This window comes from Pseudonaja textilis, chromosome 3 (assembly GCF_049901715.1).
Source record: "Pseudonaja textilis isolate UNSWEBS1 chromosome 3, rPseTex1.2, whole genome shotgun sequence".
NCBI classification, from domain to species: Eukaryota; Metazoa; Chordata; class Lepidosauria; order Squamata; family Elapidae; genus Pseudonaja; species Pseudonaja textilis.
The window spans coordinates 9,247,203-9,274,600 of record NC_141992.1 but is presented as its reverse complement, the minus strand read 5'-3'; the positions used below and the strand labels follow the sequence as shown (position 1 = coordinate 9,274,600).

The 27,398-nt window shown below is 40.8% G+C and overlaps 2 protein-coding genes across 2 annotated transcripts in view; one reads left to right on the top strand and one right to left on the bottom strand.

The window, feature by feature from the left end:
- COL9A3 (collagen type IX alpha 3 chain) overlaps positions 1 to 13,526 on the top strand; it is a 58,817-nt gene extending 45,291 nt beyond the window's left edge. The window contains exons 26-32 of the mRNA XM_087928909.1: positions 1,496 to 1,540; positions 3,683 to 3,715; positions 4,852 to 4,998; positions 6,576 to 6,630; positions 8,421 to 8,603; positions 10,333 to 10,410; positions 12,100 to 13,526. Coding sequence (XP_087785035.1) covers positions 1,496 to 1,540; positions 3,683 to 3,715; positions 4,852 to 4,998; positions 6,576 to 6,630; positions 8,421 to 8,603; positions 10,333 to 10,410; positions 12,100 to 12,275 — 717 coding nt within the window. The 3' untranslated portion in view covers positions 12,276 to 13,526. The remainder of the gene's footprint in view (positions 1 to 1,495; positions 1,541 to 3,682; positions 3,716 to 4,851; positions 4,999 to 6,575; positions 6,631 to 8,420; positions 8,604 to 10,332; positions 10,411 to 12,099) is intronic.
- Positions 13,527 to 13,531: 5 nt separating this feature from the next.
- TCFL5 (transcription factor like 5) lies at positions 13,532 to 26,263 on the bottom strand. The gene is made up of 6 exons (XM_026697282.2): positions 24,714 to 26,263; positions 22,356 to 22,548; positions 21,527 to 21,683; positions 19,622 to 19,859; positions 17,291 to 17,432; positions 13,532 to 14,546 (listed from the first exon to the last, which is right to left on the bottom strand). The coding sequence occupies exons 1-6, from the start codon at positions 25,442 to 25,444 to the stop codon at positions 14,424 to 14,426; spliced, it is 1,584 nt and encodes a 527-aa protein (XP_026553067.1). The 5' UTR covers positions 25,445 to 26,263; the 3' UTR covers positions 13,532 to 14,423.
- Between the last annotated feature and the right edge of the window lie 1,135 nt (positions 26,264 to 27,398).

Genomic DNA, 27,398 nt, shown 5'->3' with positions numbered 1-27,398 from the left:
ACTACGGCAAAAAAAGGTAGTAAAATTGGATACGAATCACTTAAAAATGGTCTTGCTAAGCAAGGGAAATTCTGATCCCAAGTGGAGTTGTAAGTTGAGGACTACTTGTAGCTACAACTTGAGTAGTTCCTTCTTCAATTAAGTTCGAGGCGGTTTAACATAACAGACGTATTTTGGCATCCTTTTTCCTTAGCACATTTGTTGATCCCATGTTTTTCTTTACTTATTCGCAAACCAGATTTAGAACCACGCGTGGCTGCCTGCTCCATAAATGTGAGAAAGTGTGAATTGTGTAGAACTGTGTAATACAAATTGAGCATATTTTATTCCTGTCCTTGACAGCAATTTTCCACACATTTGAACAAGGAAGCCCTCTTCTGCTTTAAATGAGAAAGGTTACTTCTAACCAAGAGCAGCAAATTTTATTTTATTTATCTATTTTGTCAAACATGTATTAGATAACAAATATAATTAGAACATGATTATTAATACATGAAATGGGTACGATTAAAAGGGAGACATTAGGACAGGGACGGTAGGCAGGCTGCTGCACTTATGCACACCCCTTATAGACCTTTTAGGAATGGGGTGAGTAGACAGTTTGAAGTTTTTGAGGTTTGGGGAAGAAACCACAATGTTCAAGATAGTGCATTCAAGCATTGACCACTCTGTCGCTGAAGTCGTATTTCCTATTGACTGGATGTAACTCATAAAATTATTGACAAGCATCCCATTAAAAATGTTCTTCATTGAAGGTTTAGCTTTGAATTGAAGTCATTTCTTAGAGCTCAAATCTTTGAGTTCAGAGTCCCAAAGGTGATCTTTTTTTTCAAAAGGCAACTGGACTTTGTAGTATTTTTTTTTTCCTTTGAAAACATTTCACTTCTCATCCAAAACTTTCTTGGATGAGAACCGAAGAACCTTCTTGGAAGAGAAGCGAAACATATTCAAGGGGAAAAAAAAATACAAAAAAGCGCCTTTACCATGACCTGAATGAATGAGAATCTCCATAGATATTTGAATTCAGAGCTGCGCTGTGCTGTAAAAGGCTGGATAATTTGATTTAAGACCTGGACAATCCCAATTTGCGCTAATAATTTTGACCTAAAAGAGTTGATCGTGAATATGATTGAGCCAATGTATTGGAGATGCTCTAAAAAGGGGTATCATACTCGACTTCATTGACGGTTAGGGTTGTGTTTGACCTCAGGGCGGCTGCGGGGGGTGCGGCATGACCAGAGTGGGCATGGCCAGCTCAACCTCACTCGTGCCGGGGACACATGTGGTGGCCCAAGCACTCTGCTTGCAAAAAGGCATTCATGACCTCCATTTCCAACTGCGATGGCCTCCTGCAACCCTCTAACAGCAAAAATGGAGCTTGCAAGGGCTGCACCAGGCCGTCCTGACTCCATTTTTGCTGGCAGAGGCACTATGGGCCAGTCCTTCACTGTGGTTTTTTAACATATAAATGTATTCTTTCTATTTTCATCTGCAGGGCATTGCTGGAGCTGATGGACCACCTGGAAGTAAAGGAGAACTGGTATGTAATGAAAATAGATTGGGTGACTTTGGGCCAATCACCAGGAGACAGAGAGTTTATTTTATTTCATTTATTTATTTATTTTTGTCAATTGCTTACAAGATAATAGGTATAAGTAAAAACATAGTTATGAATACATGGATACATATAAGAAAAATAAAAAAATAAACGAAACAATAGGACAGGGACAGGTAGGACATTGCAATGTATGATTTTATATACTATACTTAATATATATATATATATATATATATGGTATTCAGCTTTGTTGTGGTATTTTCCTACATCATTATAGTTGTTGTGGCTCCGGGCTTGGATTCAGCTCCTGTGACTGATATGAGTTCAAGTGAGGAGGTCATGGCAGAAAAATATGAGCCGGCATGGCTCAGTGATTGGACTGGTAACCAGGATGAGGAGATGGACGTGACAAAGGACGACAGACCTGATGTATTAGAATTGTCAGGACCTTTGACCTCCTCTGGTTCCTTATCTGATCAACAGCCGGGAACGGCTGACAGGGAAGTTTTGAGAGAATCTTCTAGTGGAGATGAGAACTTGGAAAATTTGTGGTTAAATGTAAAAAACAGAAGACGGTTGAGAAGGCAAAATCAGCTGGAGCAAATGAGGAGAGCGAGTCAGTAAATTAATACGTTGCCTCAATGAGTATAAAAGGACACAGCTGGGCTGGTGCAATTTGCCAGGAACAAAGTGACTTATTTGAGTGAGGACGTTACAGCAAAAAGCTCTGAGACTAGAGATTTATTGCCAGGACTGGTTTGCCGGACAGAGTAAAGATTTATGCTGTGGATTGAGATTCCTGCCAGCCGTTATCTTCTAAGACTTCTTTCTGTTTGATTTAATTTGAAACAGCTGCTTTCTGTTTTGTTCGTTGGAATTTTGAAGGGGAGTCATAACATATAGTTGTGCTTTTAAAGTTGTAGCAATGTTTCGGCAGAATCTCATCTGCCATCATCAGGCTTCTGTATAGAGTTCATCTGTGAGTCAGGCCTAGTCACTATAGAAAACCCCAGCCACAGAATCATCAGAGAAGCCATAGAGATTGAAAAAAGACCAGAAAGCATAAATAGAAGAGATGATTTCACCAGACTGTCAATTATTTAGAAGCCTGCACTCACAAACAAAAAAAATCTCCACACCACAAGCCAGGCAAACATCTGGGCACAAACAGATCCCCCCTGATACCTCCAGCTCAAACACACCCCAACCAGGCACCCAGATGAAACCTAGCTTCCTAACAAATGATAGCCGTCCATTTACTCGGAGCCAACCTGCACTAAAAGCCTCCAATATAGGAAACACAATGTTGCCAGCCAATCAGGACAAAAAAAGCCACAAAACAGACAGAAGATATTTGAAACACCAATCAAGCAGAACACAGCAAACTCCAAGACCAGTAAATACAGACCAAGACTCCCAACCAATCAGGATGAAGAAAAAACCATTCTGTCACAGCAGTAGGCTAGCACCAAATTTAAAACAGAAACGGCTGTGAAGTCTGACTCACAGATGAACACAGTACAGAAGCCTGATGATGGCAGATGAAGAGAGAGAGAGAGAGAGAGAGAGAGAGAGTTCTAGTCCCACTTTAGGCATGAAAGCAGCTGAGTGACTTTGGGCCAATCACCAGGAGACAGTGAGTTCTAGTCCCACCTTAAGCCTGAAAGACTGACTGAGGAATTCTGGGAGTTGAAGTCCACACATCTTAAAGTTGCCAAGACTGTATTAGAGCTTTGCATGGTGATTCAGTGGTCCTGGGATCTTTTTAATTTTATATTTAACTAACTCCTCAACACATCTGCAAGCCTCTGGAGCAGAGGATCTCAGAACTGAAGATATGTTACAGAATGAATCAGCTTGATGACGGTTACTCTAGGGAAGACTCCAGTTATATTCACCCACAGTGATGGAAATGCACAGTGTATTCCCGACACTCTACAAAGGTTGAAACTTATGGTCCTTCCAGTTCTAGCATTCTTTAATTCTACTTCATCCCCGAGTAAGTTGTTCAGATGATAAATTTGGGCGGGATATTTGTGAGCTGCCATGAAAAGCAATCCGGGTTCTTCAGCTTCATTTGGGTTTCCAAATAACTTTATTTCCATTTTTTTTCTTCTTTTCTAGGGCCCTTTGGGAGCTCCCGGACAGAAAGGGGAAGTGAGTATCTTATACTTTCTAGAGAAAAAAAATAAAATAAAACCTATCACCTCTGGTCTTTTTCATTATATGGATTTGTACTCATCTGTCTGGTGGCTTTTATTTTTTAAAAAAATCTGCGAGGTCGCTGTCGGAGGAAGCTATGGAAAGGAAAGTGAATGTCACCCACAGAAGGCTTCCAGATCACTTGCCCGCCATTTCCTATATTTCATTTAAAAGTCCTCACAAGCAGAGAATACAGAAGGCCAACAATATAGCAGCCAGTGCTATTTGCATGTTATGGTAGTCAGAGGAAGACAGGAGGGGCAATTCCAACAAAACATACAGGAGAGAGAGAGAGCACACCTGAAATATTGCATCCAGTTTTGGTCCCACATTACAAAATAGAGGTTGAGACTTTGCAAAATGTGCAAAGAAGAGCAACTAAGATGATTAAAAGCCTGGAGACCAACATATAGGAAGAACGGTTGCAAGAATTGGGTATGGCTAGTCTAGAGAAAAGAAGGACTAGGTGGGGTGACATGAGAACAGTCTTCCAGTATTTGAGGAGCTGCCACAAAGAGGAAGGGAATTTATTCTCCAAAGCACCTGAAGACAAGACAAGAAACAAAGATTGGAAACTAATCAAGGAGGGAAGCAACCTGGAATTAAGGAGAAATTCCTAACAATGAGGACAATTAACCAGTGGAACAGCTTGCCACCAGAAGTTGTAGATGCTTCATCACTGGAGGCTTTTAAGAAAAGATTGGACAGTCACCTATCTGACATGGTATAGGGTCTCCTGCGTGAGCAGGGGGTTGGACTAGAAGACCTCCAAGGTCCCTTCCAGCTCTGTTCTCATTGATTGATTGACCCAGTTTGGTGATATGGATATGGCGCTGTCTAGAAGCCAGAAGACACTGAATTCTAGTCTCGTCTTGGGCATGAAAGCTGACTGGGTAACTTGGGGCCACTTTTAACCCACCGTCCTTCGCTTAGGCAGTGCCCAGGATGGTTTCCATCAGCCATATATCCAGATCATGAATAGAGTTTTGCTCAGCTTTTGCAAGTCAGCTGTTGTCCCTCGTGTGATTTTAAGGCCCAGTTTGGAAGCCGCAGCTTCTCCATTTGGGATGTTCTTCATTCTTCTTTTGCAGGCGGGACAGAGAGGAGAGCCTGGCCCGAAAGGAGTCCTTGGCCCCAATGGAACGGCTGGACCCCCAGGAATTCCAGGCCATCCCGGCAAAATGGGTTTACAAGGAGAGCAAGGAATCCCTGGGATTGCGGGGAAACCAGGCCCCCCGGTAAGAGGTTCTGGACAAACCCTTGTGCAAATGTTTGTTGGTCCTCACCTGCCATCTTTTTTTCTTCCTTTTCCAATTCCTGTTCCTATTCCAATTTAAAACTCATTTTCACTGTGCTACTCCTAATACAGATAGTATTATAATGGCCACAACTGAGCCCAAAATTTCTGTTGTTAAGTGAAACATTTGTTAAGTACTAATACCACTCTGTAAAGCCTTAGTAAGATCACACCTAGAGTACTGCATCCAGTTTTGGTCACCACACTATAACAAAAGATGTTGAGGCTCTAGAAAGAGTGCAGAGAAGAGCAACCAGGATGATGAGGGGACTGGAGACTAAAACATATGAAGAACAGTTACAGGAACTGGGCATGGCTAGTCTAGGGAAGAGAAGGACCAGGGGACACATGATAGCAGTGCTCCAATATTTGAGGGGCTGCCACAGAGAGGAGGAAGGGGTCAAGCTATTTTCCAAAGCACCTGAAGGCCAGACAAGGAACAATGGATGGAAACTGAACAAGGAGAGATTCAACCTGGAAATTAGAATTAGAACTAGAATTCTTTTATTGGCCAAGTGTGATTGGAAACACAAGGAATTTGTCTTGGTGCAAACTTTCTGACAGTGAGAACAATCAACCCATGGAACAGCTTACCCTCAGAAGTTGTAGGAACATTGGGACTTTCACTTGAGACTTTCAAGAAGAGATTGGACTGCCATTTGTGGTAGACCTAAACAACGCTGGATGGACACGATCAAGGCCGATCTAGAGATCGCGAAGGCAGACCCGACACACGTGGCAGACAGAGAGGTGTGGAAGCAGTACTCAAGGACATTAGCGGACCTCGCCCGAGCGCGAGACAAACGCTGAAGAAAAAGAAGAAGAAGAAGAAGAAGATTTGTCAGAAATGGCATAGGGGGTTGGACTAGATGACCTACAAGGTCCCTTCCAACACTGATTATCTGTTATCTGTTAAATGAGTTTAGTTCCATTTTATGACCTTACTTACCACAGATGTGAAGTGGTAAGTCAAAGACTACCTATAAAACATTCAGTCTAGGAATTAATGGAAGATTGTGACTGGTGCAGAGTTACTTAGCGAGCTTCATAGTGAGATATCATGACGTTGGAAGATAAATGACAACTCTGCAATTAAAAGTCACAAAAATCTCCTGTGCAGACCAAGATAGCAGAGGGTACAGTAGATGTTCACAGCGAGACCACAAGTCTTATAAAGGTTTTCAAAATATCATTGCATAATATTAGGGACAGGTGCGTCATGGCTCAGCAGTTAAAGATGCTGAGCTTGCGTGCTGGAAAGCTGAAAGCTGGGGTTCAAGACCCAAGTGCTGCGGGGTAGGGTGAATTCCCGTTACTTGCTCCCTTCTAGCAGTTTGAAAGCATGCAGATGCGAGTAGATAAATATGTACCACTTTGGTGGGAAGGTGCTCCTTGGTGTACAGTCATGCTGATGACATCATCACAGAAGTGTTTTTGAACCATGTTGGCTCCCTTGGCGAGGAGATGATCCCCTGCCTAGAATCGAACATGAGTGGAAATCTTTACCTTTAATTTCAGGGAAAAGAAGCTAGTGAAGAACGCATCCGAGAACTCTGCAATGGAATGATCAGTGGTGAGTATAGCTGCAAATCCTTGGGCAAGGAAATAATATTTATTTTGCTAAATGGATTGTTGGTGACAAGTCCTACAACCCTGAGCAAATTCTTGAAAGAGATGCTTCTTGAAGTCAGATGGACTTCGGAGAGACCTGGGACTCTAGGATCAGCTCCGGAAAGCGTGGAGCAAACCTAATCATAGAGCTGGATGAAATGAAAAGGTTGCTTTAGAGGTCCCCAGACATTACAAAGCATCTTTTTTCAAAAAATTTTTGCACTACTACAATAAGAGAAGACTTGCTTTGCTTCATGCAACCCTTCAAACACAGAGCTGTTGACTTTGGCTGTGGCTTCCTTAAGGCCTCAGAAGGGGATTGATTTTTTTTGATATTTTTGAACTGCATCATTTAGAAAGCAAATGTTGAATTTGGGGGATGCTTTACATTTCTAAATATAGGCCTAACTATTTAAGATTACAGTTTAAAAAAATGAATGAGGCAACCTGTTTAGTTGCATTGATATCAAGTCCTTGTCATTGGCTGTCAAATAGGAAACAGGAATTCAACATTTCTGAGTAAGTATATGGGATACTGGAATAAGAATGGTTTAAAATCCATTCCTTGAGCACTCCAGAGATTTCTTCCCCTCCTTCTCTTAACAACCCTGTAGTCCCTTGCGTGGAGGTGGAGCAACTGAATCGAGTGGAGTGTTTACTGGCCAGTTGCCCTTTCTGACACCTATGCGGAGTTCACAGCAGATATTTTCTCTTTGTGCCCAGTAATAAAAATATCTACCACTAACTAGGATTAAACTCACAACTTCCTGATTGTGAGATGAGAGCTCCGCCTCTAGGCCACCACATCCCTCCTTGGGTATTCCAGAGCAGTGGTTGCCCGCCAGTGGGCCGGGGACCACTGGTGGTCCACAAGAAAATTTTGGTGGTCTGCAGAGAAATGTCACCCTCAAAGCAATTAATCCAGGCTGCGCAGGAACACAAGGCTTGTGAGAACACAAGGCTTGTGTTACTTGCATGGCAAGTAACATGAGGTAGTAAGGGGAGGGGGGAAAGGGAGCGGGGTAACTTGCCCCACTCAGCCCATGCGCCTGGCCTAGCCACTGGGCTGTTTCTTTCTGCTTCTTTCTTCTTCTGCTTTTGGCTGCATGCAAGGAAAGCAGCAAAAGTCTTTCTTTCTCTCCCCCAAACTCCACCAGAAATGGGTCTTTGGGACCCTGCAAGGCCTCCTGCTCCAAGAGGCTGCACGAGCGTGACAAGTCTCACAAAGATTCATTTCTGGCAGAGTTTGGGGGAGAAAAAGAAAGACTTCTGCTGCTTCTCTCTCTCTCTCTCTCTCTCTCTTGAGACCCACTGCTCTAAAGATAGTGTTTTATCTTTTTGGGAGGAATGAGAACTAAGACTATTATTTCCAGCTCAGCTACATCTGGGATGAGTGTCCCAGCTAGTACCAATTGTGTTCTCTGTGTGTGCATCTCTAATCAATCAATCAATCTATCTATCTATCTATCTATCTATCTATCTATCTATCTATCTATCTATCATCTTTCTCTATCTAATTTTACTGTATTTTTTTGCATTTTTTTAAACAGCCTAAAGCCCGCAACAATTTTGGAGCTAAAATTTTGGAGTTAAAAGGAGCTAAAACCGGTTTTTATCCAAAATGGTTTGGGATGCTTTATTTTATAGCAAGATGTTTGCAAGCTTCTCTGGGAATGCTTTGAATTCTTCCACTGCATCCAATGACAAGTCAAAATTCACCCTTCTTTGTTTTTTGTTTTTTTTTAATTCCAGAGCACGTTGCTCAGTTAGCTGCTAATTTAAGGAAACCCTTGGCTCCTGGACTCATGGGGAAACCTGGGCCCGTTGGACCTCCGGGGCCTGCTGGGACAATGGGGAGCATTGGACTTCCTGGGGCACGTGGCCCACCTGGATACAGGGGACCCCCAGGGCATTTGGGAATTCCTGGTCCCAGAGGTGAGTAAAGTCCCAAAGAGATTACAGGTAGTCCTCAATTTACAATCATTTATTTAGTGACCGTTTGAAGTTACAATGGCACTGAATAAAAAGACTTATGGCCATTTTTCACACTTTATGACCATTGCAGCATCCCCATGGTCACCTGAACAAAATGGCATGTATTCATGTTGTCAGGATTCCAGCAATCGCCCTAATTAAATCATGATTCTCGAGCCAGCCTTCAAAAAACTTCAAAGGATTCATTAGAGACGACATACTGGCACTGCCCTGTATGAAGCCAACTCTCGCATATGTAATTTACAGTCATCTGTGACCCTATTTCCCCCCTTCCCCCTGGGTGTCTCATTGTGATGACCTGGAGTGTAACACAAATGTAACAAAATCCAAAACATAAGTAAATGTCCTTTAATGCCTCCAACTTGGCCCAATGTTCAATAATTCTCAGTTGGAGATAAAACTTATTCAAAAATAGTCTTCAAAAGAAAGCAATACAGTCTGAACTTAATGAGCAGATAGAGGTGAAATAAAAAACCAAAACAAACTACAATGAAGGAAATTCCACAAAGGACCAGGATAAGTAATTACCAACTTCAAGGAGATAACAAGGCACAGTCTGTTGGAAGGACGCCAACCAAGATAACTTCAGCCCAAAATAAAACACGCTTTGCTTCTGGCAATGCTGTATTTTAACTGTCTCTCTTATATACTATTCTTCCCAGCTGCAACCAATGAGGGAGATCATGGCCACTTCCTCTCTCGTAAGCCAAGTTGTTGCCTTCTCTGTTCCTCCCTGCGTGTCCTAAGATGAAGGGGGAATGGGCCTGGTTTTTCCTCTGACTGCCCAACCAGCCTCTGCCCTTCTCCAGCCTCCTCCACAACCTCCGGAACCACACTTCCACTCCCTGTTAGCGGTTCCTCCTTTCCGTCAGAGTCTGACTCTAACAAGGGCATGGCACTCATAAACCAGATTCTCCAATTGAGTGCATTCATGGGCTGGCTGTCATCATTCACGTTCTCCAATGAAATATATTTGCGGGCAAAAGCTCTGGTATTTCAGTTACAATCTTTTAAAGAGAAGAGTTGGAATGTACTTTCGCTTCCAAACTGCTGCACTTCCCTTTCAGATTTCCCTCCTCCCATCTCCTTTTTTTATGGCAACTACTAAAACAGGCATAGGAATGTTTTATGAGTTGACATATGTATTCATAGGCCTTGTCTGTGGAGACTCTGTCATCCAGGTCAGGGTTGTTCCAAAGGTGCTTTTTTCAAGAGGCAACTGAACTTTCTGCTTTTTCTTTGAAGATGTTTCGCTTCCCAGCAAAAGAAGAAGCTTCTTGGATGAGAAGCGAAACATTTTCAAAGAAAACCCAGAAAGTCCAGGTGCCTCTTGAAAAAAAAAAAACACATCTTTGGGACTTTTGCCACCTTCTAAACAAGAACAGCCAATCGGGAAGCCTGTTTCCCGTAACAAGCCACGTTGCTAACTTAACAGCCGCAGTGATTCGCTTGACAACTCTGGCAAGAAAGCTTGTAAAGTGGGGCAAAACTCACTGAACAACAGAAATTTCGGGGGCCGCTTGTGATCAGAAGTTGAGGAGTACCTGCAGTGCATTCAAACTTACGAAAGATTGATCTACAATCAATCATCACAGATTGATCTTTCTTTCCTAAGTCGGTTCACAAAGGCCATCCTTTCTGATGGATCGAATTTATTTAAATTTTGCAGGGGACGCAGGTGAGAAGGGAGACAAAGGAGACACTGGCAAAGGCGTTGATGGACCTGTTGGAGACCAAGGGCCGCAAGGTAAGTTGGAAAGAATATTCTGCAGGGGAATTGTCTATGGAGATTCTCAATCATCCAGGTCATGGCTGTCCCCAAAGGTGCTTTTAAAAAGGCAACTGGAGTTTCTTCATTTGCCCCACCCCTTGAAAATGTTTCACTTCACATGCAAGAAACTTCTTCAGTTCTAACTGAATGGTGGGAAATAGATGGATTTATCGTCTTTGCAGACCTCATTAGCTCTCTGAGAGGTGTTGAGGTCACCTGGGGATCTATCTATAACCTCAGGGTCACTGGAATCAGAGTGCATATCGGAGGTGGTATTCAGCAGGTTCTGACCAGTTCTGGAGAACCGGTAGCGGAAATTCTGAGTAGTTTGGAGAACCAGCAAATCCCACCTTTGACTGGAGATTTTACAGTATCCTTCCCCTGCCACGCCCACCAAGCCACGCCCACAGAACCAGTAGTAAAAAAAATGTGAAACCCACCATTGATGCAAATGGGTGTGGAACTATGAAAACAGGTCGTATTCAGCCGGTTCGGACCAGGTCTAGCGTACCAGTAGCAGACATTTTGACCAGTTTGGAGAACCACCAAACACTACCTCTGGTGGGCCCTGCCCACCCTCCCCCGCCCTTTCCTGTCCTACATTCCCTTGTTTTTAGCTCCGTTGATTCACGCGGCAGAGCGGATTGCCGCGCCTCAGCTGAGGTAAAAAAACAGCATAGCTCACCAGTGTTGATACAGAGGGCGGGCTTTGAGCTGTGCATACGCAAAGCACTCTCTCTGAAGCAGTAGGAAAAAAATTGGAAACCCATCTTTGGGACTTTCTGCTGGTGAATGTTCTTACTTTCCTAAACATCAAGACTGGATGTTCATGGCTTTCTCTGGAGGCTTTATCTTTTTGTTATAAATTAAGAAGGGCTTTCAGTGTGTTTTATCTGGATATTTTTGAGTGTTTTAGCTTTTTTCTTTAACACTTTCTATTACTGTACATAAGAATATCTTTAAAAAAAACCTTTTTGAGCCATTAATAGGCGTGGGTGCCTTAAATGAATCAAAACTTAGCTGTAATTTGAAATTCAGAGTTTTCTAATGAAAACCTGATGATTTTAAAATGCAGAGAGGTTGATGTCTATTGAAGGCTGCATGAACGTAAGACATAAAAATGACTTACAACATTTCTCATGCCAATTAGATACACAGGGCAAAATTGGAACCTGAATATGTATTTGGGAAAAAGCATACCATGCTATCTTCAAATTTTGTTGGGACTTGTAGGGGAAAATATAACTAATTCAAGGAACCAAAGTGGCAATTTGCAAAGGTAAGAAATTGAATGCAGCTGAAATTGACAGGTTTCTCCATGTCAACCAGTCTAGTTCAGGGATCTCCAAACTTGGCAACTTTAAGACTTATGGACTTCAACCAGGTTTCCCTAAGACTTGTGAACTTCCATTCCCAGAATTTTGCAGCCAGCCTTCTGGAGTTGAAGTCCGTAAGTTTTAAAGTTTTCAAATTTGGAGACCTCTGCTCTAGATCGAGAAGTCTAGATCAACACCTAGATATGGAGGAAGAAAAATGGCCCTGACAACACACTTAGCTTTAAAACCAAACCCAATCAAAAATTGTAGTTGTTTTTATAGCTGGTGGCTTTGCCCTTGAAAATATGCTGAATAACATGCTGGACTGTTTTGTTTTTCCCCTCCCAAGGACCACCGGGGGTTCCTGGAATCAGGAAAGATGGTCGGAATGGTGCGCCCGGTGATCCTGGGTTACCAGGAGACCCTGGAAGACCAGGTTCAGCTGGAGCACAAGGAACTCCAGGACTCTGTGACACGTCTGCCTGTATGGGAGCTGCTGCTAGGGGGAAATTCAAGAAATCGTAAACCTGCATGAAGCTGAATGAATGAAGTGAGGAAAGGGAACACAATATTCAATGGAATTGTTACCAAAAGAGAAAATTTTCAGCTCAGGGTTGAACTGGTGCTCTCTGAGCTTGATGGTTTTCTTGCAGATGTTTAGCTACCCAACTAGGCGACATCATCAGTGCATTGATGATGTCACCTTGTTTGGTAATGAAACATCTGCAAGAAAACTTCCAACCTTAGAGAAGACCAAGGACCCCAGAGTGGAATTGCTCATACACATTAAAAAAAGAAACATTGTCCTGATTGAAAGTTAATAAAATGGGCGCTATATTTCCACTGGGGCGGCGGGGGGCAGAGATCAATATACACATAATGGATCCTGTAATTAATTTCTATTTCATACCATGTATAAACAGAACAAGTTCTTTGAAGAGATATGCCATTATTCCTGAAGTATTTTCCAGTTAACAGTTTCCCTCTTCCTAAGATTATACCAGTTTTTGCAACGACTTTACTTGGCACTGTTTGATGTTTATTAATCCCATTTTACTACTGGTAAAATAACAGATGTACATGTTGTATTATTTGGCAGATGATCCAATGGTAGATACCTGGGCAGGTGATTCAGACAAAATGCAGACATAGTCCTGTTAAGTGGCTAGAAAGAGGGATACTTAGCAGAGCTCCCTATTTTGACTGGGGTTCACAAATGTAAAACGGGTGAATTGAATCAACCTGGATGATTAAAACTATCGTTTATAAAATGTGCAGAATTCACAGATTCCCCTGAAATTCCTTCCCTAACATTTTGTGCCCACAACAGCTTAATCTACTGGATCAAAAGCCATGTTGGACATCCATCTGAGTTTTTGTGGGTGTGAGTTGACCACAAGTGCACCGGAAACAGATTCTGCAATTGTGATATCATGATATATTTAGAGCCCACTCTAGGATGTGAACTCTTAATGTCCAATTCTAATGCACGGGTTGTGAGGAAAAAATGTGCACACACCTGTTTCTTAAGAGACAAATTTAAACATTTCTCCATTATTATAAAGGAGATTCAGTAACAACACATTATACCCTTTCTACAATGCATTGATACAAACCCGAAGTACAGAAAACAAACACTATTGAAAATGAGTGCATACTGTAAAAATACATTTAAAAATTATAATATTGTGCCTGCCTATTTTATAATAGGCTAATTCTGCTTTGTTTTTGTTCTTTTCATTTGGTGATTGAAAATAAAGGGGCCACACAAGTGTGAATATCCGTGATTTAAACAGTATTTATTTTGTGATAAGTTCTTTATAAGAATACCTATTAGCATTATCTGTTCTGATAAAGCCACTGTCAATTAAATATACTAAATACATCAGCTTTCCTAACAAATATAGCTAGTAGTTGTCTTTTAAAAAATGAAAGTGAAAAAAAATGCACTTAAAATTCATGTATTTTTACAAAATATTTTTGCACTAAAAGGATGGGAATTGTCACATAAAACACCAGAGAAGTTGATGAGATTTTCATCAGAACTTACGGCTGCATTTCTTCTATCCGCTTAAATGGATGTTTGTGCAAAATAGAATCTTTTTCTTTATCCTGAATGAGAAGTTCTTAGAGAAAGTGCAAAACATATTTCAAATAGTAATGTATTTGTAACAAACAGATTTTAGTTTTACAGGATATGAACTTTGAAAAAGGAAAGATCTGAGTTACTACATATATACAATTACCATTTTTATATAGTTTATAAATTACTTACATTTTTTCTTCCAATAGCAAAACTGGTTTCTTATGGCACATCTATTAATTTATATAAATATGAGCACTCTTAAGAGGGTAAAGAACAGGTTGCTACACATGTAGCATTCTATTATTATATATATTTGATAAAACAAAATCAAAAATAGAAATGGGATGGAGAGTAGCATTTACTAGTTTCGAACAATATTGCTGCCCTGCCTCAAATGAAAAGGTCTACTAAATTAACATTGTTGTTTTTTTCCCTTTTTTCCTTGTTTTGAATAAACTTGTCATTTCTTCAGTGTTTTTATATATATATACATATTGTCAACCATATTATAAGAAAAATCCAGTGGGTGAATTTGGGTTTAGACATCCTGAATCATTTTTCACCAGTTCTTGAATATGAGGATCATATTATTTCATGTCCGTAGATGTACTATTCTGTGTGATCTCCTGGACTGCACAGGTTGCTATAGGATCTGATCTTGTTAATTTTAGCCTTCTGCCTGTTTTACCACAGAATACAGTTTCAAATTCCTAAAATCCCAAAGAAAAACAATTCCAAGATGAATAAATAACGTTTACGACAATTCTATGCACAAAGATATCCCTAAAGCCAGTAAATACATTGATATCTAAATTTATGCAGCATATCTCAAAAAGTGTTTGCAGGATATATTTTTTTAACAAGTCTAGTTCATACAAATGTACTTGGCCAATACAAATTATTTTAATAACAGTGATAACCCGTTACTTTAATTCAGGTCTGATAGAACCGCTGAATGTAATGAGCAGCTGAAAAACATGAAGCTTATCAGTGATTTGCCACTGCCTTTTTCCGAGGGCTGACAGAGGATGACTGGCCCAAGGTCACTCAACTGGTTTTGTATCTATGGTGAGACTAGAACTCACAAGTCCTCTCCCATCTCCAGCTTCTAGCTTGAAGCCTTCACCACTATACCAAACAGACTCTGGACTAAAATTATGCCTGTTCTTTTGCCTTACTGAATGTAGTTCAAAAACGAATGAATCCACAACTAAAGGAAACACATGCTCCCTAGCATCTTATCTGCCTGGTTCACCTTAGGAACATCTTATTACTTTTCCTTCGAGATGAGTATTGATTGGGTCCCCCATAATTATTTGATTGTATCTTATTGTTTACTAGGTACCTGATTTGATATTTTTAGGGTGAAACCATTGATTGACATGTCTTCTGGTCTATAATCTAAAAATTATATTTGGTACCTATCTTAGCTTCACAATATTGTTTTATGTATAATATGATCTACTCCAAACAAATGTAGTCAAATTCAACTAAGCTTTAGTTTAATTGTGAACATGTGTGTTGCATGAATTCAGTCACTGACATCCATATCAAGATCAAGGGAAGTACTAATACCACTCTATAAAGCCTTAGTAAGACCACACCTAGAGTACTGCATCCAGTTTTGTCACCACATTATAAAAAAGATGTTGAGACTCTAGAAAAAGTACAGAGAAGAACAACCAGGATAATTAGGGGACTGGAGGCTAAAACATACAATGAACGGTTGCAGGAACTGGGCTTGGATAGTCTAGTAAAGAGAAGGACCAGGGGAGACATGATAGCGGTCCAATATTTGAGGGGCTGCCACAGGGAGGAGGAAGGGGGGGGCAAACTGTTCTCCAAGATACCCGAAGGCCAGACAAGGAGTAATGGATGGAAACTTAAGGAGAGATTCAACCTGGAAATAAGGAGAAATTTTCTGACAGTGAGAACAATCAACCAGTGGAACAGAAGTTGCCCTCGGAAGTTATGGGAGCATCATCACTTGAGACTTTCAAGAAAAGATTGGACTGCCATTTGTCAGAAATGGTGTAGGGTCTCCCGCTTGGGTGGGGGGTTGGACTAGATGACCTACAAGGTCCCTTCCAACTCTGATTATCTGTTATCCTTTCCAGGTGAGAATTTCGTGCAGACTCAGCCAATTGCATATCTATGAGATATGTATGATACGTTTCCAAAAATTATGATTTATTGTGATACTAAACAGTTTACAGCATGAACAAGAAAAGTTTATATAAAGTACAATAATACCAATTGCTTAAAATGAGAGAGCAAGAATGTAACAGAATTGGTCTGCCTTCTTAACAAGAATATCCTGCCTGTCTCCCTTGCACTCATTTTCCATTTTATCAGAATTCAGTCTGTTTTATCATAATAAAGTTTTCTTCTGATCTCTGGAAACTCTCTACAACCTTGTTTTGGGTTCTTGAAGAACTGAAGAAGTCAATATAGTGAGCACTGATCGGCAAAAGAAAGCGTTTATGGTGGTGCATTGCTTTTAAATATATGCTTATATTTCTTTAGATTATATTTTGTCTAACATTTCTGTCATCTTTTATATTGTTCACTGTGTACTTTTTTTTAGAAAAGCAGTGCATTTAGGTAAGTAATAGTGTTGTTGTTCAGATACTTATGTAGCAGTATCAAATCTCTTTTTTTTTTCCCTTTAAAGGCATGAAAAAAGTTTGTGCTCTAACAGCTAAGCCACATGGCCTTACTTAGCTAAAAATATTTCCTGCACAAGGAAACAGCTGCTGGATCCCAACACTATCAGAGGTGCTAATGGCCTTTGGCAGGAATGTTGTCACTGAAGGGCTTTGGGCATCCTACAGAACTAACGCTGAACACAAATCAAACATTTTGGCAATTTCAGCCAGTTTTCTCCCATTCTAATGTAATAAGCATGTGATGTGCAAACTCTAAAAATCAGGCAAAGAACAGTACCTACTCCCAAATTGCTGGGGTAAAATAATAAAGCCCTTACACTACACACACAACATCATCTCCCCAGCTAAATGTCTAGGGAGATTCTTAGCCATCCAGGTCATGGTTGTCCCAAAGGTGCCTTTTTTTTCAAGAGGCAACTGGACTTTCTTGGTTTTTCTTTGAAGACGTTTCGCTTCTGATCCAAGAAGCTTCTTCAGCTCTCTGGACTCCCAACTTGTTCAACTCCAGAGATGAAGAAAGTCCAGTTGCCTCTTGTGAAAGCACCTTTGGGATCTCCCCAGCGACCAAAAGATTTATCCAAACCTGTCCTATATATTAGGGCCTACCTGTTTAGCTTACAGACTGTACCTTATACAATTTATAGGCTGAGCAATTGGAGATGTACAGATTATGAAAAGAATAAAAAATGATCCTATAAATAATCAAATATTGTCTAAGGAACGTTGAGGTATTGCTATAGCTTTCTTATTACAATGCTCTATATCTTAATGTGGAGCTTACTGACCTTTTTCAGAGAATCTCCATGTCGCTCTTGAATATATTTTAGAAATGCCGTTGTCCATTGTAAGGTTGTTGCCTTGTCAGTGTCTGAAGTGCAGAATGGAACTAGAAGATTCAGTTCATCACAGCAAATCCTGATTCTGCGCCTAGAAATGCATATATATATATACTCATGGTCAATTCTTGAATCCAAAAAGACTTTATACAGGTAGTCCTCAATTTACAACTGTCCGTTTAGCCATCATTCAATACCATAATGCCACTGGAAAAAAAAAGCCCCCACACTTACGACCATTGCAGCATCCCCACAGTCATGTGATCAGAATTCGTGCACTTGATAATGGGCACAAAATTATGATGGTTGCAGCGTCCTAGGATTGTGTGAATACCATTTCCAACCTTCCTAGCTGGCTTCCAACAAGCAAAGTCAATAGGGGAAGCTGGATTCGCATAAAAAAACTGTTCAATTCATTTAACAACTGCAATGGCTCACTTAACAACCGTGGCAAAAAAGGCATAAAATCAGGCAAGAACTCACTTAACATCCACTTTGTTTACCAATGGAAATTCTGGTCCCAACTCTGGTCGTTAAGTCAAAGACTACCTGAATGTACAAACTCCAGATTAAATAACTAGTCAAATGTGTTTGTGAGGTTATTACACAATATGAAGCATTTTTTTTAAAAAAAGGTTTAAATATCCTCCTTTTAATTAAACTTGCCCCCTTGCCCCTGACCCCTAAATAATACACAGTCTGGTCTCATTCATTTCTCACACTGCTTCATCTGCTCTTCCTCTTGATTCCCGGGAAATCTTATTTTGTCGTTGTGCAAAACATGACACGCTGATAGAACGGTGCAAAAGATTCTTCTTGAATAAAAGAATTAGATTAGGGAAAGCATCTGCTAGGAAAATAGGTCACTAGCAAGGGCTGGATAGATGAAAAGTAACACAGGTAATCCTTGACTTACAACAGTTCATTTAGAGATGTCCAAAGTTACACCACTGAAAAAGTGACACGACTGTTTTTCATATTTATCACCGTTGCAGCATCCCCCATGGCCACATGATCAGAATTCAGATGCCTGGCAACTGGTTCATATTTATGACGGTTGCAGTGTCCTGGGGTCACGTGATCCCCTTTTGCGACCTTCTGACAAGCAAAGCCAATGGGGAAGCCAGATTCACTTAACAACCATGTTACCAAGAACTGCAGTGATTCACTGAATGGTGGCAGGAAAATTCGTAAAATGGGGCAAAACTCACTTAACAAGTGTTTCACTTAGCAACATAAACTTCGTGCTCAATTGTGGTCGTAGTTCAAGGACTACCTGTACTTTAATTATGTAATTCTAAAACCACTCTAAGTTTGGTCAGATTTTGCTCTCTGAACAAAATAATAATAATAATAATACTGGGTTCCCTCTTCTGACACTCTGCTAATCTCCCTAACGCTTTTCTTCATGGGAAATTCAACAAAGGGAGCACAGGAAGGACTGATGAATTAATGACACCTCAGAACACCCAATCCACCATAAACTTACAACCCAATCCACCATAACCATAACTTGTGAAGTTTGGAAAATTCCCAAGCTGGTCTAGTATTGTTGCCTGATGTTTGCAGTAAACTGGTTTTACTTAGTTTTGCTTTGAGTTTTCATTGAATCCATGGGTTACGACCTAGCTCTCTGAAAAAGGCTCTGATGCTGAGAAAGGTTGGAAGGAAAAAAGAGAAGAGTGATCACCATTAAGTTAGACAGGCTCAGTTATGGTGGCAATGAGGGAGCCACTGAAGACCTCAGAGTAGGGAAGGAGGAGGAGGAGGAGGAGGAAGTGGGTGCTGACATTGATTCAACTGTCACATATTGGTAGGTCTAAGGCCTTAACAAAACATTAGCCTTGTTGTGCCCTTGTGTAAAGGTGTTGTTGAGAAAATAAAAAAGGAAGCATTGCAATTTTATAATTCATATTGCAATTGCACCATCATATTGTTTCTGTTGTAAAGTTGATTCATTTTGAATGTGGAAAGAAAAATGCGTTGTTTTTTTTTTCAAGAAATGCAAGCTAAAATAGATACAAGGAAAGAAAGATCGTTTTGGAAAATCAGTACATGATATTACGACCAGCTAGGATCCTTGGCAGCATGACTTATAGAACGACCAAACCCTGCATTCAATTATAAAGCGCATTATTTTGAACGTGTATACAGTACTTTTAATTTGGGGCGGGGGAGTATGTGTTTGTGAATTCTTTTTAATTCAAAAGGCTTGTAAAAAGGAATTTGAAATACTTCCACGGAGAACGGCTAACTCAAGAAGCCGCCAATAGCAATTACCTTCTGTCTCTTTCCATCCGGTTGTGCCTCTCCCGGCGTTGGGAGACGCTGCCTTGGCTTCCGTTGTGTGTATTTTGGGCTGGCTGGACCGACTGCCATGAACTCTGAGCTGGAGCTGCATTTTGATTCTCACACACATTCTGAATGTCCCCGAGAGGCCTGCGCTGTATGTTGGTATCCAAGGGATGGATACGACTACGACTTCTTCTGTTTATCGACTGCTTACACAAAGTCTCTCCTTTGTACAAAAGAAAAAAGGGAAAGGGGGTCCTATTTTGCCGTTGTTCGGGTCTATCAAAATGACGGTTGACAAATAATTTCACTCTGCAACCTCTCTGGTTTACAGACAGTCCTCAATTTAAATCCAGTGCAGGTAGTCCTCAACTTACAACTGTTCAATGTAGTGACCATTCAAAGTTACAACGGCATTGAGATATGTAACTTAGGGCCATTTTTCACGGTTACAATCTTTGCAGCATCCCCAGGGTCACCTGCTCAAAATTCAGATGAGGTCATTGGGATCCACTTTTGTGACCTTCTGACGAGCAAAGTCAATGGGGAAGCCAGATTCACTTAAAAACTGGGTTGCTGGCTTATAAGCTGCAGGGATTCACTTAACAAACGGGGCCAAGAAAGGTCGTAAAATGGGGCAAAACTCGCTAAACAAATGTCTCACTTAACAACAGAAATTTTGGGCTTTCCAAAGTCCTGATGGCCACCCCAAACACATGGTCATGTGACTGCATTTTGGGAGCTTGGAAACCGGGCATTTTCAGCGTGCTGCACGATTTACATTTTTGCCCAAACTCAACAGGAGTTCATTTAAGGAACACTGCAGAAAAAAGGTCGTAAAATTGGGTTGGTCACGTGGGCAACCCATTTTAGGACCATCATGATTTACTACCATAGTCGGCAGCCTCCACTATCGTTGTAGGCTAAGGACTGCCTATTTCCAGTAGAGTGTATAAAAGTAGTTCCATCCACTACTATCTCATTTTTTACTGATAAAAAATATGTAAATTTAAGTGCATTTTAGCAGGGGTGTCCACGTGTGTGTGTGTGTGTGTGTGTGTGTGTCAAATGTTAAAAAGAGTGAACATAACCACGTAATGGAAGTGCAGCTGTTTTACATCTATTGTAACACCCATAAAAATGTAGTAGGGTTTTATTTGCCCAGCTGTGGCTACTATCTTGACAGCTTTGTTTCTTCTGCAGAAACTTCTCCATCTTAGAAACATAAATACAGTTGTATCTTAGCAGGATGTTAACAGAAATATCTACTTAAGATATAGAAATTATTTTCAGTTTAATAAAACCATTAAGTCATTTTAAAGAGAAATTGCATCTCTAATATTCCCACTGAAATGCCTTACTGCAGGACAAAAATCAGCGTGAAAACCAAAGGTGATAATTTTATCCTTTAACTTATAATTCCTCTGCTAATTTGAAATTATTACACCCTCTTAAATGTATCCCTGCTGGCTGGCAAGTTATAACCATAATTAATCATACAATAGTTAAACCTTATGACTCCAGTTGCTTCTGACTTCAACAGCAGTAGATACACCTGTCTACTGTATAGATGGAAGAAACTGCTGTAGAGTCTGGAGAACTGACCTAAATTTCTTTTTTTTTTTTAGTTTGCTCAATTCTGAGCATTTTCTGTTGCTTTTTCTTGTACTATACAAACAAAACACTAAAAAAGAAACATTGTATTCGGTAAAATCCATTAATACCACAACATCTCCAGGATCACCCATAACTTCCTATCTTCCAAATATATTTAAAAAAAATTAATTTGTGGCATAATTTTCATGACACGTACTGTTAAAGAATATTTTTCTTTAAGTTGAAATCCTTAAGAAGCTAACAGAAGCATGAGAAAAAAAACACATCACCATATACCTCCCAATTTAATCCAAACATGCTCAGGTACAGTTTTATTTCTGGCACCAACTGTTTGTTTGCTAGTTTCAATTTCTTGCTGGTAACACACAGAAAAAGCTCGAGGCAATGCAAGGTCTTGATGTTTGACTGTTTCTACAACACTGGATCCAGAGCTCTATATGGAAGAGAGAGAGAAAACACCGTAAATTTGTAAGTATGGTAAATTTAGTTTGAAAGCAAGAAAATAGATTGGATAGGATACGAAGCAAAAGAGAAGAGTTTGGGTTTTGTTTTTCCTCAGATCTTTCCCACTTGGTTTGGACCGTGTCCAGACTGATTGCTTCCATCAAATGACATCCAACAAGTGACACAAATTCCAAACTCAAGATTGTAAATCCCTATTAGAGATTGTCCTCAACTTACAACAGTTCATTTTGTGACCGTTCAAAGTTATAATGGTACTGAAAAAAGTGACTTACGACCGTTTTTCAGAGTTATGACCTTTGTAGCATCCCCATGATAATGTGATCATAATTCAGACACTGGGCAACTGGTTCACATTTAGGACTGTTGCTGTGTTCTGTGAAGTCACGTGATCCCTTTTTGCGACCCTTCTGTCAACCAAAGTCAACGGGGAAGCCAGATTCACTCAACAACCAGGTTACTAGCTTATCAACTGCAAAGGATTCACTTAACAGCAGTGGCAAGAAAGGTTGTAAAAAGCAGCAAAATTCACTTAACACATTTCTCACAAAAATTTAGGGCTCAATTGTGGTTGTAAGTCAAGGATGAATAATGTAAAGCGTCAACTGAAATATCAAAGGAGGAACAAAATAAACGAACAAACCTGCACTTGTGCAGCATTGGTGTTTCCTGTTGCAAGAGAAGCAGTGTTTGGTGTAAAGACCGGACATGTGAATTGCAACGCGGTGGTGGCAGTAGCAGCAGTCCTATTTTTCACTAAAGCAGTACATTTGTTCTGCTGCTGGTGGAGAGGAACACCCATCGCTTCTGAAGGATGGCGAATGAGGGTTACTAAACTATGAACGAGATCAATAAAAGAACGGAGCTTGTTTGAAATGAATCCTTATTTTTTATATATTAATAGTCACTTCAGAATACTACTTAAACATACACCAACCATACATCCGGACAAGGTGTTTAACAAATAACTTTCTTTTTAAATCCAAAGAAACATGCTTGCTTTTTAAACCTTTTGAAATAGTAACACAGTGCAGTAATAATTCATTTTTATGAACATTTGGCTACATACTTTAGTTTTTCAATGCTTGAGTGGGTAATATTTCCTATATATTTGTACCTTGATTCTTGACTCTGACTAATGTATCTTTTCTTTTATTTACACTGAGAGCATTTGCACCAAGACAAATTCCTTGTGTGTCCAATCACACTTGGCCAATAAATAATTCTATTCTATTCTATTTTTATTCTATTCTATTTTATAGCAATAGCACATAGACTTATATACTGCTTCACAGTGCTTTACAACCCTAAGCAGTTTACAGTTTCAGCCTATTTGTCCCCAACAATCTGGGTCCTCATTTTACCCACCTCGGAAGGATGGAAGGCTGAGTCAACCTTGAGCCTGGTGGGATTCAATCTGCCAAATTGCAGGCAGCCACCAGGCTGCAGAAGTAGCCTATAGTACTCTAACCACTGTACCAAAGTGGCTCATAGTTCCAAGCTAGTTTCTAAGTGTTCCCACTTTTTCAGATTTTCTGAAGTTTTTTTCCCATTCTTGTCACTACGTTTTGAGAATTTCATGTAACTATTATGATGTATAGAATCGGAGTAAAAAAAAGTTGAATGCTTGTGTCATTTACTTCATAAAGTCATTCAATGTACAACATGTCAGTATAAAAAATATATTTCCCCAACTAATTCTATCAATTCAGTTGAATGGATAACCAGGAACAAGCTATCTGTGTAGTCACATTCTTGGGAAGACAAAGAGTAGGTTTTTAATTCATTTTTAATTTTTTTTATATTGTTGGCATCCTGCCCAAATTACTAGGCTCTGAGTTATGAATAATAAGCAAACCCAGAAAAAAAATTCTGGGATATGATAGCAATAATAATTTATAACTTGAAATGCACATGGTGGGTTTATGTCAAACAAAATGCATAATAAATGAATAAAAAAGTAACTTTTACAAGAACCACAAATAAAGCCAATGTAGAATCAAAAGTATGTCCAATATTCTTATGAGGAAAAATTGGTAGTGAAATTATTTATTGGCAATTTTCAGTATGTCTATTTATAGGACTATTGATTTCAGCACATATAGAATGGAAGCCAATAATCTTGTGAGAAATTTTGAGTATCAGTCTAAACTTTCAGTATAAAATCTTAAGAAAGCACATATGCTTGGAAATCAGAAGTCATTGTATCTTGAGTTGACCTTGACACATCTATGCAGTTGTCTTGTTAACAACATGGAAGTCATTTGTTATTCCTTTTTTTCCATCATGTAGTTTTAATCCCCACTCTAACCTGAATTTCGGGATTTCTTTTGTGGTAGAGGATCCAAGTACAAACTAGTCTAAATCTGCTTGGTTTTCTCGTCAGACAAAATTGGCATAGAACTATTTTTAGTGCAGGCATAGGCATCTATAGGGAGGAGGCAAACCACAATACCCTTGTCATGACATTATCATACAAATGATGCAAATCATGTACTTGCATCATTAATGCATTTACATAATTACATATTTGCACAAAGACATTAAATCATGCATGTCATCATTTTGACTTCTCTGTTAAGAGATGCCTGAGAGTGCAGGGGATTAGAGATTCATAAAGAGCATTCAAAGCTCCTCTCTCTTAGGAGTGATTCAATTAAATGATTGCATTATTCTAAAAACCAGAGCACCACAACTAATATGGATAAGGATTCATATGGAAGTTTAAAATCATCCTTAATTAAATATAACTACCTTACTTTTAAAACCAAGGGAGCTGAATTTTGGAATGACTGTTCCTTGCTGTATGTGTATACCAGATGGTAAATACAATTATAATTAACTTGAATACAGTACTGATAATTACTTTCTGGGAAAAAAATATATAATTAACATATAGGAAATATGTGTCCAAACTTCAGCAATTCCCTAGTTTTATTGATGAATCAATATTATCAGCAAATTGAATAATATGTTAACAGAAAATAAAAATGAAACACACTTGTTAAGGGCTACTCCAGTTTCTTGAGTTTCTTGGCACCTGGGAATTTCAGTCTGGAGACTGTTGAATCTGTCTTCTAACCGAACACGGACTGCAGATTTGGTTCTGGATTCAGGAACTGCTGCTAAAGTTTCTGCAACTACATTTTCTTTATTAACGCTGCCCGATGTTTCACTACATTTTAATTTTACTAAATTTTGCCCATTGATATCTATGGAGTTCCCATTGGGTGCTTTTTCAGCTTGGCCTGGTGGTAGGCTAGATTCACTAAGCAACATCATCCTTAGCTCTTGAAAGTCAATATGCCCTAGACACTGATTAGGGCCTGTGAAACTGCTGTCAGAAGTCAAGCCAGACTGGCAGATAATGGGGTAGAGAGACTGGTTTCCAGAGCTGTTTGATGAGAAGCCACCTTGACTGCTACTAGATGATGACAAGTAATGGGACTGATTCGCAGCATTGTTGGTTGAGAAGCAATTCAAGTTTAACCTACTTTCCACTTCGTTTTCATTTGACTGGGCTTCCATATGGGAATAGAGTATATGTTGAAGTTGTGTGTATTCTATTTCTGTCATCTCCACCAGGCTGAGGTCTGTAGTGGTGAAGCTAAGATTGTGCTCACCAAAAGAGGAATCAGCGGGGCCTTCAACAACAGGACCAGAAGAAGCTTGATCTGTAACTACAGCCCGAGGTCCGGAGGCTTCAGATGCCTTGAGGGTTGTGTCTGACATGATTCTGAAGAATACCAATGCCACCACGTTTGGGGACCAATGAATACCCAAAATCAAGAACACCCACCAGCTCGATGCACCGAAAACTAAGCAATGGTTGCAATCAAGAGCAAGCACTATGAAAGGAAATCGACTGCTGAACCCCCCAAAATAAACACCTTTTGGATCCTTCTATTAAGAGCCAACTCTTCCCAACCCAGCACAAACATGCCCAGCTCCGGAGAACTAGTGGGAACAGCTGCACCATCCAAACCCAAATGGTGCCATCCACACTGCTGGCACGTTCTTCGAAAAATGAAAAGCTGGCCCCCCAAACAGAATGGTCTGGTGGTAAGGAAGGCAGAAGAAGGGGTTCTCTTGAAACTGGGAAAAGCAGAGAAAATTTCTAGCCTAGCAATGGCGGGGGAATCCCCCCCCAAAAGGATTGCACACCCCTTTGAAAATGCCCTATGCAGACTATGGGTTAGAACTCCTTTTTAAATTTAGTAAGAGGGGAACAAGAGGAGGGTCGTTAACCCCTCATTCCCGGGAATCTAATAGTCACATCTCGAGGGAAGAATAGGGCAGCAGAATACGAACTCGGGGCCCTCCAACTTGCCCCCTTCGAGGAGGGCTAGTTCAAGGAGCGACAACCTGGCCAGCAATCTCGGCCGCTCAGGACAGGTAAGTCCCCGCCGTCGCCATGGCAACCAACCAACGGGAGGCCGGCCGGGCAAGGAAGGCCACGCCCACCCTCCACCTTGGCCCGGGAGACCGCCGCTCAAACGGCCCCCTGAGGCCTGCGGCGCGCGCCGGAGGATACGCCCCCCGCTTCCTTCCCCGCCCCTTTCCCTCCCGGCGCAGCCCAACGGACAAAACCGCAACAAACGTCAGAACCGTGGAAGCGGGGTGTGTGTGTGCGGGGGGGAGAGAGAGAGAGAGAGAGATAGCGCATGCGCCCGACGCTTTTGTGGCTAAACTCCGCCCATTATCTATCTCGGCTGCCTGATGGAAGCGAAAACATTCGGAATAACGTTTCGTTTTCGCCGGTCTCCGTTTGGTTCCCCTCAGCGGACAAGTGACGGTTTCTTACCTGTCGTCGTGCAGGGTTTTTTTTCCCCACACATTCCTCGTAAGAAGCTATCTTGTCCAGCAAAAGCATTTGGGGGACTTTCCTCAGCTCCCGCCCCGCCTCCTAAGGCTTTTCTGGAAGAAGAGAAGAAGCGGGAAAAGGGCCTAATTCCCACCTAGGCCCGGCTGTTCGGACTGCGGTTGCTTTCCTATAAAGTAGAACAAATGGGACACGGTGTTTTTCTTCAGGATGCCCTGACGCTCGTTTTGATTGGCCTCTTCCGGAGGGGCTGTTTCCTTCCCCACCCCGCCGCCCCAAAGTCAAAACTTTCTGCACCTTGGGCCAGTACCTTGCCCTCATTCGGATTATCATTTTAAGAAGAAACTTAGAACCTGTTTTTGTTTTTAACTCGCTGGTCAATATGTGTGAATTAAGAGTGCTGTCTTATTGTTTCCTTTTGCAGTTCTGGACTAAAACCAACATGATTCAGACTTTACTCGTAAGGGTCCGGGAAGGCCGGAAAGCATTACCCCCGTGATAGTGCTGAGAAATGGTCACGAATAATTCCACAAACTCTTCCGCTTTCCTTCAGAAGTTGTAGGTGCTCCTTCACGGGAGGCTTTTAAGAAGAGACTGGACACCCATTGGTTTGAAATGCTGTAAAGCAGGGGTGTCCAACCTTGGCAACTTTAAGATTTGTGGACTTCAACTCCCAGAATTCCTCAGCCAGCTTTGCTGGCTGAGGAATTCTGGGAGTTGAAGTCCACAAGTCTTAAAGTTGTCAAGGTTGGACACCCTGCTATAAAGTATCCTGCCTGATCAGGGAGGCTGGACTAGAGGACCTCGTTTTCCAGCTCAGTTATTAATTGTATCTTCTCAGGATTGGTTGGTTACAGTTCCAAG

What these genes read in the sequence shown, in the direction of transcription:
- TCFL5 (XM_026697282.2), bottom strand. Translation starts at nt 25,444, where the DNA reads ATGTCAGACACAACCCTCAAGGCATCTGAAGCCTCCGGACCTCGGGCT. An exon ending in ACTGGAGTAGCCCTTAACAA is followed by an intron (nt 22,549 to 24,713) that starts GTGTGTTTCATT and finishes TCTCGTTCATAG; the next exon opens with TTTAGTAACCCTCATTCGCC. An exon ending in ATGGAGATTCTCTGAAAAAG is followed by an intron (nt 14,547 to 17,290) that starts GTCAGTAAGCTC and finishes TTGGGATTTTAG; the next exon opens with GAATTTGAAACTGTATTCTG.